Genomic DNA, 13,298 nt, shown 5'->3' on the forward strand with positions numbered 1-13,298 from the left:
ATATGGTTCCCTGCGCATGCACACTTTGCTAAACAAATACTCCGCGCTTCGATTCGAATGAAGCGTTGAGGATAAGGAAATGATGATGAAGCTTTGTGAAATGGTGCTCTGGGCTATTGTACATACTTACAGTCTAGACACGGGGTGCATTCACATGGACAAAGAGGTACTATATATGGGACTGGTTCCAATTCAAGACAACATAATATATAGTTTATGGCTTTCGTTACACGGTGCCAGTACGGTAGAACTTCCTAACACCCAACTACAGTATAGTAGTCCCATTGGAACTGAGGGCCAATGCAGACGTCCTGATTGGTCGCATCATAAAACTGCTGCGGTACACCATTGTTGCAATCGTCCTCGTTGGCATACAGATCAATTTGGCAGTTACCCATTTCTTCGAGCCAGAACCCTCTATGAGGGTTGGGAATACTTTCGCAGCCTATGCGGGCGAGAGGGCATTAGCCATAATGATAGTAGAAGTATAGATGGAGCAAGTACCTTGATTACCGTCTCCCCGAAGGTCACCAGACGGAGTCGACTCGCAGTCGCCGTCACCGTAGATAGTGAACTTCCAAGCATTAGTCGCTGTTGCCAGGAGCAGCAGCGTCATCTTGTGAGTGAGCATCATTCTTGCTTGGGGGAATGCGTGCTCGAATACTGATCAGGTCGTCTTTGTACGCCGGGTCCTTTTCAAGACGTCTAGAACTGGCGGCGTGGAGGAGAGCTTGACGGAAGACGGGCACGTCAATCTTGTTGGGGATATCAATGATGATATCTGTTTTCCACTGGTCGCCGTAGATTAAGTAGTGGATTGGAAAGGGGACGTCAGCTGCGTGGTCGGCTTCGTACTGTTCAAAGACAATGTCGCGCCAGGTCTTGTTGAGGTTTCTGGATGTCATGCTGGAGTAGAGGGAACTGTTGAAGAGCGGGATAAGCTGGATATTTATGCCTTTTTCACTGTTCAATCTTATTAAGACTGTCCTTCTTATTTTCCCTTTGTGAAAAGACGTTGTTCGAAGTTGGTTGTCGAAGCGTAGTACCAGAAGTGAAATGCAGCTGACACGTTGAATCAGGTAATCTCCGAGCTGACTGTCAAAGCGCAGAGCCAAGTGTAGATCAAAGATGTTATTGTGTTGGTTATCCAAGTCGAAGCCCCAAATGTAGACACGATTGGTGGGTTGAATCAAGGAAGTTGAGTTGTCGTGTTGGTTGTTGGTTGCTGAACGTAGATCGAGATGATCGAGTTGAAGTTGGTTGTTGCATCATTAGCAAATGCGGGGTCAGCACCGTATCCATGCCTCAGGTTATGGAGATCAGTCATCAAGTAAGATGAACAGTACATGGTAAGTGAGTACGTCCCGTCGGGGAATTAATTGCTTATTTCAACACTTTCCTAAGTATGTTCACCTTATACTGGTTCCCACCCAGGTATGAGAGGTGCATTAGGTAACTACTGGCCAGGATCTTGTGATGAAAACAAGTCGCTGCAGGCGATCAGCGTAAAATATTCTCAAAGGAGAAGTAGCCGGAGCGGCAGGAGCTGAGTTTAGCAAGACGCTTTCTATCAAGGTGTAAAATAGACGATCTCGGTGAAGAGTAACCGTCCGCCCGCAGCTGAAATAAAATGAAACATCGCTTGCATCTGGATCGGCAGCCTCACGCCATTACACAGTTCGCTCTTGCACCTCTATCTCGCTCATCAGGCGGTTGCCTTTAGGCCCCCAAATCATTGTTTGGAGTGGATCGGCACCGCGCTGATCAGTCCACTGATCTCGAGAACTCGTATTCAACCAACAGCATGCATAACACGAGCAATAGCGTGCTATCGGAAGACTCTGGCTAACGCAATGTCACATTCAACTGAGTATAATTAGGTCACATTGCATCTAGGTCTCAAGTCATATTTAACGGCAAGACTGTAAATTGTCTTGCTTGTATGGACGTTATTAACGGAATATCCAACCTCAAAGACTGCCTGACCGCGTGCCGCATTGGGCGAGGGAGTTACACGTATCTGTAATTACTTGAACTTGGGTGTAAGCCCAGATATGAATTGCCCAGCATCTTTCGTTGGAATTTTCACAGCAAATTTCCCAATGCCATGTGAATGGTACATCAACAACAACATAACCTTGGCGAGTGGTATCCTTACCTTGTTTACGCCAGATCAGACCTGAGACATGCCGATTGCTGGAAGGGGCGGTTGTTGCGTGTGTGTGGAGGTAGTACGCTCAACCGCCTATGTGTATGACGAATTATGAAGTGATGTGATTCGAGGCGGGGCATCTATTGCAGGCAGAGCCTGCATAAGCTGAGAAGATTTGGCGCTGATAAATATTGGAGGGTATAGGATACGCTTTTCCGCGTGTTGGGAATGGAAGCAGCTTACTCTCAACCTCTCTAACACTTGGCAGCTTATATCACGTAAGCTGTCCTAGAGCCCAGGCGGACGTTTAGTCTAAGAGGGATCGATGGTGGCTCCATGCTCAAGAATGGCATACAAGAGTAACTTGGCCCTTCTCCTCAGTTTGGGTTGTTTTCCCTGATGTAAGCTGACTAAAAGAACATATTCCAAAGCCATGAAAGTGATAAGCCGTCCATGTATACGTTCGGAGCCAAATATCTGGAGGGGATAATAGACAGATTGTGTTACTCAAAGCAACTCTTTGGCTCCCTTACGTAGAGACCATTGGACCACAATTTTCTTCAGTAATGAGCAGCTCTAACTCGTCTCTGAGCTATAGAATGTCTCAGCTCAATGGTCTAATTTGGTGTAGCTTGGAGACCCTGAGAGGATGAGTCTTTGACCTACCTGGGGCTTGTGATATGCGTAGGGCCTGCTTAGGTCAAAGCAACAACTGCTTACAACAATGGGCTTTGGAATTTTAGTACTCAACTTAGAATCCTATTTCGCCTCCATTAATTCGATTTTGTAATCTAATAAGAATACCTACAGAGATGAATAGTGATAGAGCCATCCATGATTTCGTTATCGCAATGAGATGTCGTTAGCTTCAAAAAAGCAAAACCATGGCTCGGGCCAATTATTACCCGTTGTAATCTCGCGTCAATTTACTAAACCCCTCCCATCTTCACAATTACCCAGGGCTTTGGTAGAAAGTTCAGCATCAACATGTCGCAAATTAGCCCTCGGCCTGAACCACCAGTAGTCGAAAGAGATGGCTTCTCACTGACGAAAGAGCGCTTCTGCGCCAGCCTCGGGAATGTCGAGCGGGTGAGCGGGAGCCAATTGCGCGAGTTATTTTGGTCAGAGACTTTACGATTGAAAAGAGACCAGAAAAAGGCCAGCGAAGAAGCTCGGGAGCTGTTTAAGAAAAAAGGCTTTTTTGCAGGACAACTGAGGCATTATGGTATCACTTTTCATCCGAGGAAGACGAAGGTCGGAGAACAAAAAGAGCTTTTGATGAATGCAGTCGCTCAAGGACAGGTCAGTCGGTTGAGCTTTTACCGGCTCTGGTGATCTAACGCTTGCCAGTACGATCATGTTCCACAGTCCGTATTGTCGTTGAGACAGTCGATGGAACAAGTTCTATACCCTTTGTGTGAGAAGTGGCAAAAGGATGTGCAAGAATGGGACGCCAACGATAGACGCAAAAGACTGGAAGAACTGAACAAATGCAAGACGCCAGGCGATAAAGCAAACTACGATCTAGATCTCTTTCTCGAACACTACTTCATCACTAATGGTCAGCCCGATCATCACAAAACCCCAGAACCTCTGTCGTTGGAAGGATTTGATGACAGGCTGGGTATGCATCTCAAGGCCGGAGAAGTTCCCGGATTGTACTCAAAAAGCGGAGGCTCTAAGGATAACCGAACACTTTGCATTGGGTGGAATACAAACGCTGTGAATGCGCTAGCGGCGTCTATCGACACGCGCGCTCGTGAAGCAGAGAAGCATGAGAGGGAGAAGAAGTGGACGCAAGCAATGGAAGCGCACGAACAGTTCGTGTCAAGCCTCAAGCCACCTCCACCAAGCCGAGGCCGAAAGGCAAAACCACGGTTTGATCTTGAAAAATTCCAGGGCTCGTATATCATCAAGTGCCATCCTGTTACCGATGGTTGGAACCACCTCAATTCTCACATACTCACCATGGACATCTTCCCAGGCGAAGGGAATACTCTGAGAGCCAATTTTGATTTCGGAATCATAGTTGGAGCTATGCTTCTTTCAAATGACGAAGAAATCTTGGACGATCTAGTTGGATCTGATAATGAGTCGGAAACGGAGGAGAGTGACGAGGAAGACACGAAAAAGGGCCGCAAGAGGAGCATCAAGAAAGGCAACAAGGGCGCGAACAAAGGCCACCCTGCAAAGAAGAAGAAAATTACACCTTCGCTGTCTCGTCGCGTCTTTTATCGATTGCGTGGAAAGGAGACCGGGGAAGGCGAGATTCTGCCTGACGTAGAGGCTGGGGAGATCGATTTTCTCAACGACGACGGTACCAAGTTCTCTGGTGTGGCATATGAATTTCCTTACGTTGGCAGTAGCGTTGACTTCAGTGGATATAAGATATCCAACACGCCCAAGGGTTTCGCAAAGGATTGGAACGATTATTCCGAAGCGGCCTATGAACTTGCGAGGATTGGACGGTGGCGATGACATACGTTCGATCACATCCGTTAAGTAAATGAGACTCGGTTGTTTAGATTACTGACTTTCTAATTCACTATCAGTATATTTAAACATTTTCTTTACATCTTAACTCGACACCCAGGCCAATGCCCACCTTCTAGCTAGAGTAAGGCTTTCCCTTCTTGAGAGTCTCGAGAACAGCAACACTAAGGTTAGGAAGCTTGAAGTTGAAAGCACCCTTCCCATCAGCCTTCAGAACAGTCTTCTTAGAATCAACAACATTGTTGCCCTTGTGAGGATCATTGAACGCAAAGGGGTCCTTCTCCTTGTTGGTAAGAAGAGTGAGCTCAGCCTGAGCACCGGGCTTGACACCCTCGAAGGACAGAGACACAGGGACGTCAGCGCCCTTGGTTGTGTTGTACGCAGCACCCTTCCAGATCAGAGTTCCCTTGTCCTCGTTCTTGCCAGCGACGTAGTAGAGAGGGTCGAAGTTGGCGGTCGCGGGGAGAGTATGTGTCATGGGGTGTCCGGCGAAGAGGGACCAGACGTACCAGCTGGTAGAGCGGGTAGTCATGGCGGAATCAGCAGCGAATTGAATCATGGTGATGGACCACTGCCAACGGTTCTCGTTCTTGAGGATGGGGGCGTAGAAAGTTCCGGGGATACGGTCGGCGTTGCGCTCATAGCCACAGAGAGCGACGGCCTCGCCAACACCAGAGATCCACCAGGGGTAAGGCATCAAATTGCCGCTCCAGCCAGTTCCACCGTTAGGGTGGGTAGAAGCAACTTCGCCAATGATGTGACCGTACTTGTTGTTATCAAACAGGTTGAACTCCTTAACCAGAGCATTAGGCTCGCGGTAAGGATGGTAGTCACCGATTCCAGGAGCAGGAATGTCGAAACCAGCATCCTTGCTAGCAACTGGGTCGATAGAAGCGCCGGAGGAGATGACGGTGAGATCAGGATGGGCCTTCTTGATAGCGTCGAGGAACATGGGGAAGCGGTACTCCTTGTAAGAGTTCCAGCCGGTGGGATAACCAGCTAGCCAATCCTCGTTTCCGATTTCAACGTAGGAGAGTCTGAAAGGCTTGGGGTGGCCGAGCTCAGCACGCTTCTTGCCCCACTTGGAAGTTACGGGACCTCGGATGAATTCGATCTCGTCGAGGGCGTCATCAATGAGAGGCTGGAGTTGGTCCTTGGGAGTCACGGAGCCGTCGAGGGAGAGGCCAGCGTAGACGCCGACGACTAGAGTATGTTAGCATGCACATAACCGTCACCGATCTTTATAGAACGTACTGATTTCAAGGTTCATATCCTCAGCCCACTGAAGATACTCCAAGATTCCGAGACCGTGGGTCTGCTGGTAGTTCCAGACACCCTCGAAACCAGGTCGGTTACGGAGAGGTCCGAGGGTATCCTTCCAGTCCCACCAGGTCTTGTTGGTGTTGCCCTCGAGCATGTTACCACCGGGGAAGCGCAGCAGGCTCTGTTCTTCATGTCAGTGACTACTTGGGAGAGACGTGAAATGGTGAAACTTACGGGGTGGAGACCTTCAAGAGCCTCGGCAATATCAACACGAAGACCGTTCTTGCGGCCCTTGTAGGTAGGAGGGAACAAACTGATGAGGTTGAAGTCGAGAGCTCCATCAGCGCCCTACAAAACATCAGTACATGTCACGTCTGGGTTTTGATTGTTACTCACCTTGGGATCATAGGTAATAGCAAAAGTGTTGTTGCTGTTGGGAGCGTTCTTGTTAGGAGTAAGCACAAACTCGTGCTCAACCCACTGCTTTTTATTGGCCTTGGACTTGACCTTGACGCTGCCAAAGACATCGTTGGTAAGGTTAGATCGCAGAGACGCGGTAAAGTGGCCCTTGTAAGCACCCTTGACCCAGAAAGAGCCAGTGTACTTCTGCTTCTTGACGTCCATTCCCCAGTAACCCTCGTTGAGGAAACCAATCTCCTTGGACTCGCTCTTTCCAGGCTTGACGTTCATAGAAACGGGGAGAGCGTCGGAGAGAGGAGTGTCGAGACGGTTGAGGGAGAGCTTTGCATCATTGATGGATCTCCAGCCAGACAGAGAAACAGGGTATTTCTTGCTGTACTGGAAAGCTCGGTTACGGATGAGTTCAGCGTAGATGCCGCCATCACCAGAGTTGTTAATATCCTAGCACAAGTTAGCCTCCCAATTTTCGTCAGTGGTGAGTTCAGACCAACCTCGTGAAGGAAGCCATATTGGTGACCGCTAGTGGCGTTTCCGCCCTTGCTGTCCACCTTGATGTTGACAGACTCAACAGCCACGAAGCAAGCCGCAGCCGCAAGGATTGAACTTAAGCGAACCATGATGTCAGGTTTTCGATTGACCTTGCCTTGCAAATGGGGTGAGAAACTGCGAAGCTGCTAACGGTCTTTATATATACAGTGTAATCCTTCAATTCAGGCACAAACCTGCACAATGCAACCGGCTTAGCCAACGCCATTCAGTTCCTGCAGGAAACAAGCGGCCCAATGATTGACAAGATAAGCTTCTCCGCACTTTGACGATCGTATCATGGTCACTGCCGAAGGAGCCATTGACGCCGTCAACTTTACCCGAACGCGGGGGATGATCGTGAGTAGAACGGTTAAATTCTGGGGGGTTCCTCATGACGTTTACTAAAAACTGTCGATCATGGCTTGTTTTTTTCGAGTTGGGGTAAAAAGCTCCAATTGAGCAGGGGTCTGAGGGGGTAGAGGGAAATGATTCGTGCGCATGGTAGAGCTTGTGTGGACCTGAGTCGTATTTTGTCGTGATCTTCATGATTGACTCGGTGTAGCTCACCAGAACAAGCTTAGTTTTTCCGATTGCCAATTTCTTCCAATTCATAATTCATCCACGAATTAACGCGATAAATTACAAGGAGCCAAGGCATGTTCACATGAGAGGCCGGATAAATGTCACTTGGCTATATCATGTCATGTCATAATCATACTAGCATTCTGCTTTCTATCGCTATTTCGTAAAAAACATAAACAATTGCTTCCATTTTTTGTTCCAATCAATCTTCGCTTTGCTCCAAGTGGTCAGCCTTTTCCTTGCTTGCGAGGAATTGCTGAGGAGTGTTGCGAGGTCGAGTCTTTGCGAACTTGACTGTTGAGAACACGGAGGGCGATTCCTTGAAGATGAGCTCGATCTCTTCGAGGTTGCGACCCATGGTTTCAGGGAAGAACAGGAAGACCGAGATGGGAACGCATGCGGCGATGACGGCGTACACGATGTAGTACTGCCAGCCGATACTCTCGAGAGCGACGGGGGTGACCATGACGACAATGAAGTTCCTACTGATGTTAATATCTGCGGTGACAGGAATGAGGAGGGACAGCATACCAGAGCCAGTGGTTACCGGTCGAGATGGACGACATGGCCATTCGGAGGCGGATGGGAGCAACCTCAGTGCAGTACAAGAAGTTGGCGCCCAAGAAACCGATGGGAACAAAAGTGTTGTAAAGGTAAATGAAGCAACCAGCAGCAATCATGGCAGGCTTGTTCTCGCTGCCGAAAGAGGTGGTGATGGCGAGAGCAATCATGCAGGCCGACATGCCAGCACCACTGATCATGAAGACGGCACGACGACCGAAACGATCGATAGTGAAGAAGGCGATGAATGAAGCGAGGAATTTCCAAGTGAGAGCTCCTCCTGTGAGAATCTTGGCTGTCTCGGCGCTCATACCCAGGTTCTTCTGGAAGAGAACGTTGGCATAGACACTGACCAGGTTGGAACCACTCATCTGCTGATAGAACTGAAGAAGGATGCAGAGGATGAAGCGGTACAGGAGCTTATCCTCACCCATCTTGAGCATATCGCCCAGATGAGCAGCGTTGTCGGAGGTCTCTTCGAGGGAGTGCTCAATGCCAGCAACTTCAGCGAGAACCTCTGTGGAGTCGATGGGGAGACCCCGGAGGGCAGCGACAGCGTGGCGGGCCTCCTCAGATCGGTTCTTGAGTACGAGCCATCGGGGACTCTCGGGGAAGAAGTAGATGCTGGCCATGAGGATGAGCGAGAAGGCGATGGCGATGGCGATCGGGGGTCTCCAGGTAACAGGACCATGGTGAAACTCGAAGAAGCCAAGGTTGATCCATGACTCAAGAACGTAACCAAGACAGATGAACAGACCCGTCAAGACAACCTGCCGACCACGGTTCACAGCCGCCGATGTCTCACTCTGCCAAACCGGCACAATGGAACTCAACTGCCCAATACCCAGTCCAATGATAACTCGTCCAACAATGAACTGCGCGAGTCCAAAAGACGACGCCTCAAGGATCTCTCCAATCAAGGAGCAAATGGACGCAGCAAATATGACATTCCTACGTCCAAACTTATCACCCGTGTACGAGCAACTCAACGAACCGATCAGCGCACCAATGACAAAGGTCGCGACGACGAAGCCTTGGAGGGTAGATTTGGAGCTCTTGTCGGCGCCGGTAGAGTTGACGGTGTCGATCTCGGGGAAGGTCTTGACCCAGTCTTCCTCAGAGAGGAGACCGCCGATGCCAGCTTGGTTGTAGCCGAAGAGGACGAAGGAGGGAGCGACGATGGCGGCGATTTGGAGGATGGCGAGCGACTTGCCGCTGACGCCCATGTATGTTGGCACGCTCATCTTGTCTTAGGGATTTGGAGAACAAGTTGGGGAATGGGCCTGGGTTGGAGATTGGAATTGGAGGTTCGTCGCTAGGTTTTATACCAATCTCATGCTTGAGACTAGAGACTCCAGATTTCTGCGGAGCCCCATGGAGAAGCAGGAAAAAACCCCTCGTATGTGGGGATAAGATTTAGTTGATCCAAGCTCGACTGTAACAGTGAGAAGAACATGGCGAGATTATTGTTTCTCGCCATGGCATCTTTTTTTCTCACGGTGAGGTTTTGGGGTCACGGATAATACGGCACGGTCTCTTTTCGGAGGTGCCATGTCGACAGTGGATATCGCGTCCCGCGAAATGGATCCCTCTGCTCCGCAGTCGTCATAGCCCGCGAGTCAGAAGAGACAAAATCTCGCAGCGATAAGGCTCGGAGTAACTGCAATAGGCATTCCTTATCGCCAAGCTATGAGGCTCATGCACGGCATTGGATGGCTGCGGGTCCGGTATCGGCGTGCTGCCCCCTGGTCGCGAACGGCAAAAACGGCACTTTCGAGATGTTTAGTCTCTTGTTGCCTATACCAAGCGAGAGGTGTTTACGGGAGATTGCGGAGCCGGGTGGTATCATTCTGCATCGTCTAGAACGTTTTAATCGACGTTGGTAATGGTTAAGCTTCAAATAGTCTTCGGAGTTCAGATTTGGAGCGATGCAGGTCGGGAAGCTTACTCGACAGCAGTCCCGGACTTGGGCGGTTTGAATCGTTCTAGAAAATTTCTAGGGGAGAAGCATTGTCGATCTTCTGTTCCGTGGCGCTCTCGGCCGATCCGTTCTCCGGTATTTGGGCGCTTATGTAAGATCAATAATGACGTCTTTTAATCGAGGGATTTGAATCAGTAAACCATCTGATGTAGCACGTTAAATGAAGTAAAGAGTATGTAATAGAGCGTATGTAAAATTGACGAGAGAGATATCGGGGAACTTGATATCTCTGACCAATTACAATAACATCATTTATAAAATTGTGGAAAAGACCCTTTGCTCATCTTACCTCCACGGGGAATCTCAAACTAAAAGTAAATACTCCGTTATGGATATTTCCAATCTACCCCATATCACTTGCTCAACAAAAAATCTCTTAATGCTTCATTGATCCACAATCGTGAGATGGCTCCAGTTCAGATGACTCGAGAAATCTGGAGCCTCAAGCCCCCACGGCCCGCTCAACGTTACATACACTGGACGGCATTACTTTATAAGAACGGCGCCAGGTCCGGTTTTGTTCGTGAGATGTGATGAGCTTTGACCTTTGATGTGACCGCAAGATTTGTGTGTTACATATCGGTACGATAGCCCACATCACGAGAGAGTAGATGTGGTGTTTTTGCGACCGAGAGTAGCGCCTTTACATAGCCGAGTCGCGGCACTGATAAGAAGCTCGACTTTGCATGAATTGAGGATACTCTGCGGTGGCATTTGCGGATGCGATAGTACGATGAAGATGGAGTTCGGACATAACATAGTATCTCTGTGTGTCGATGAACTGGTCCGACACCGTTTGCACATGGGGACGCATTTGAGTTGGGACCTTGAAAGCATGAACTGAAGCTGCAACAGTAATCAAAGATGGCTTCCGAAGTTCCAAAAAATGCTGGATCAAGTAAGACGGTAAAATGCGGGGACGAAACAGCGTAAGAGATCTCTCATGGTTGCGAATAAGCATAGATTATCTTGGTAAAACCCCAGACAGACCCCTTGAATCATCTCATTTTCTACATTGCACGATCAGATTAAATGAGATGATGAACTGGAAAATGTCATCATCTCCTACCCTGAAGTTTTGACCCGCTCCTATCGTTATCGATTGTAATTGCTTATCGGTTGGATATGCTTCCTCGTTCTTATCTTATCTTATCTCGCCTATGCTTCATCGTAGGCTGGCGCTGGGTAGCTGGGTCAAGCCACAATGCCAACAACTGATTGCTTGACAGGTTTTATCTACTTGGCAGCATAACACTAAAAGAAGTATCTGAAGTCGACAATGGATACGATGGATATGATGAAGAGAGGTCAATGGAAAGAGGGAACTGAAGCGCGAGATCAGGAGCCACGAAAGGTCGAACAGTGCAGACTGGTCGGCGTCCGCGGACTTTTACACCAATTGTCCATCGCCCGGCTCGTCCAAGGGCACCATGAATATCTGTCGCACAGGTACAGGTACTCTGGAAACCTGTTAAGAGTACCTATCTAAGAATGGGCCTTTGACTCGAATTCTCCATGTTTCTCCTTTGCCATTATCTTTAATCTACGCAAGTAAATCCAATAGACCTCAGTTAAGGTAAATGATAAAGTTAAAAAATTGGAGGAAATACACAGATTAGCCATTACGGCATGATATAGAAGCAATTCAAAGGATTGGTAGCTGTCAAGCTGATATAGAACCAGGAAGTTGACAGTGCCCGCGGGCAGCGAAGCTCCGGTCCCCGCGGACCTTGTTCCACAAGATCTCAGCTGAACTGCCTATGCTTCTTTGGACTTAAGCAATCCATCCCAAAGACCAGTTGGATTGAAACCTTTTGCCTTCATAACTCTTAGCTCTTGGTGTACCGAGGTGCCGAGGCATCTATTTTTAAGTTTGCGGGGTAGCATTGGAAGCTTTGAAGATTTACCTATCTCGATCGATCGATGAAGATCAATTAAAGTCAATCACGCTCCGATCCTGTATTTATGAAACTCGATCTTCTGTCGACTTGTTCACATCCACGCGCCTATCATAATGCCTTCCATATCAGCCTCCATAGTCTCGGTTCTCATACAATGGTTCCGCGCAAACAAGGCCGTCCAGGAGGATGAAGAGGCGATGCGCCAGTACATTCACGATACCTACGTACGGCCACAAGACCATCGCCCTCCCAGCAGTCTCGGCTCGAACATCACCATTGATCGCGTCGATGTACAAGAATGGCCCTTATACAAGATATCCACCACGAACGCTCAGAATAAGAGCCAACAGCGAAAGGCCCTTCTTTACATCCACGGCGGATCGTTCTTTAAGGAAATCTACCCCCAGCATTGGCAACTCGCCGCGCAGATTGCTACTGAGACGGATCTGGATGTCTTGGTACCGATTTATCCACTGGTCCCGAGACCGGTAGCTACAGCGCAGAAGCTAGCCGACGGGTTTGTCGATATTTGTCGTTTATCGAAGCAGCCCATCGTGAGCATCGCGGGGGATTCAGCAGGCGGTACACTCGCTCTATCAACTACTCTCCACCTACGAGACACAGCGCCTGACCTTTTCGCAAAAGTGCGCTCGTTGATTCTTATAACGCCCTTTCTCGACTGTACAGTAGATCATCCAGAAGCACTACGTATCGACAAGATCGATTTCTGGCTGGGTGTAACGGGTCTTCGCATCTCAGGGAAGATGTTTGCAGGAGATTTGCCAATCAAACATCCCCTCGTCAGTCCGCTATACGGTGATATGGACAAGCTTCCACCATTGTTGATGTTTGGTGGTCCAAGGGATCTGCTTTGCGCTGATGCTAGACGGTTGAAGTCAAAGTTGCTGGGCAAAGACGTGGATGAGGCTCCTGCGGGGAGTGTGGAGACGGATCGGCTTGTGTATGTTGAGAAGGAGGGTATGATTCACGTCTGGCCTATACTTCCGCATAGTGAAGGTGCAGAGGGACGAAAGATGATCACTACTTTTGTTAATAAGCACTTAGAGCGATAGATATCTTTCCGTTTAAAGATTTTAGGAATGGCCAAGTTTTCAGTCGCCAAGCTTCCCACTCAATATGATGAAGTCACATCCGAAAGTCCTTTTGGCAAAGTCCATAAGCCGCAAGGTTTGTCAGCCGGTTTTCGTAAGCATCTTGCATCTTGACCAATCACATCTTCTCCAATCCATCAATTTTTAAGCATATCAACCGGGTTCATCCAATCCTACAGGATCGTCAGCGAATGGTTGCATTAAGCAAGACCCACCTCCCCAAAGGAGCATCCGGAGCTTGGAAACTATAGGGCTGGGTTTATGTCATCGCCTGCAAAGCCATGCAGTGAGAAGATATGTTGATT

At 48.7% G+C, this 13,298-nt stretch overlaps 5 protein-coding genes across 5 annotated transcripts; 2 read left to right on the top strand and 3 right to left on the bottom strand.

The window, feature by feature from the left end:
- Positions 1-254: 254 nt before the first annotated feature.
- FMAN_05107 (uncharacterized protein) lies at positions 255-616 on the bottom strand (the record flags this gene model as incomplete). The annotated part of the gene is made up of 2 exons (XM_041825653.1): positions 255-445; positions 505-616. 2 exons carry the CDS (start codon positions 614-616, stop codon positions 255-257), a joined length of 303 nt encoding a protein of 100 aa, XP_041691012.1.
- A 2,523-nt stretch (positions 617-3,139) lies between these two features.
- On the top strand, positions 3,140-4,630 carry FMAN_05108 (uncharacterized protein; the record flags this gene model as incomplete). Its single annotated transcript, XM_041825654.1, has 2 exons — positions 3,140-3,454; positions 3,503-4,630. 2 exons carry the CDS (start codon positions 3,140-3,142, stop codon positions 4,628-4,630), a joined length of 1,443 nt encoding a protein of 480 aa, XP_041691013.1.
- Positions 4,631-4,760: 130 nt separating this feature from the next.
- FMAN_05109 (uncharacterized protein) lies at positions 4,761-6,945 on the bottom strand (the record flags this gene model as incomplete). The annotated part of the gene is made up of 5 exons (XM_041825655.1): positions 4,761-5,848; positions 5,900-6,089; positions 6,143-6,256; positions 6,305-6,769; positions 6,820-6,945. The coding sequence occupies 5 exons, from the start codon at positions 6,943-6,945 to the stop codon at positions 4,761-4,763; spliced, it is 1,983 nt and encodes a 660-aa protein (XP_041691014.1).
- Positions 6,946-7,640: 695 nt separating this feature from the next.
- Positions 7,641-9,243, bottom strand: FMAN_05110 (uncharacterized protein; the record flags this gene model as incomplete). Its single annotated transcript, XM_041825657.1, has 2 exons — positions 7,641-7,920; positions 7,970-9,243. The coding sequence occupies 2 exons, from the start codon at positions 9,241-9,243 to the stop codon at positions 7,641-7,643; spliced, it is 1,554 nt and encodes a 517-aa protein (XP_041691015.1).
- Positions 9,244-11,994: 2,751 nt separating this feature from the next.
- FMAN_05111 (uncharacterized protein) lies at positions 11,995-12,954 on the top strand (the record flags this gene model as incomplete). The annotated part of the gene is made up of 1 exon (XM_041825658.1): positions 11,995-12,954. One exon carries the CDS (start codon positions 11,995-11,997, stop codon positions 12,952-12,954), a length of 960 nt encoding a protein of 319 aa, XP_041691016.1.
- Positions 12,955-13,298: the final 344 nt, after the last annotated feature.

Source organism: Fusarium mangiferae (assembly GCF_900044065.1).
Source record: "Fusarium mangiferae strain MRC7560 genome assembly, contig: FMAN_scaffold023, whole genome shotgun sequence".
Taxonomy (NCBI): domain Eukaryota; kingdom Fungi; phylum Ascomycota; class Sordariomycetes; order Hypocreales; family Nectriaceae; genus Fusarium; species Fusarium mangiferae.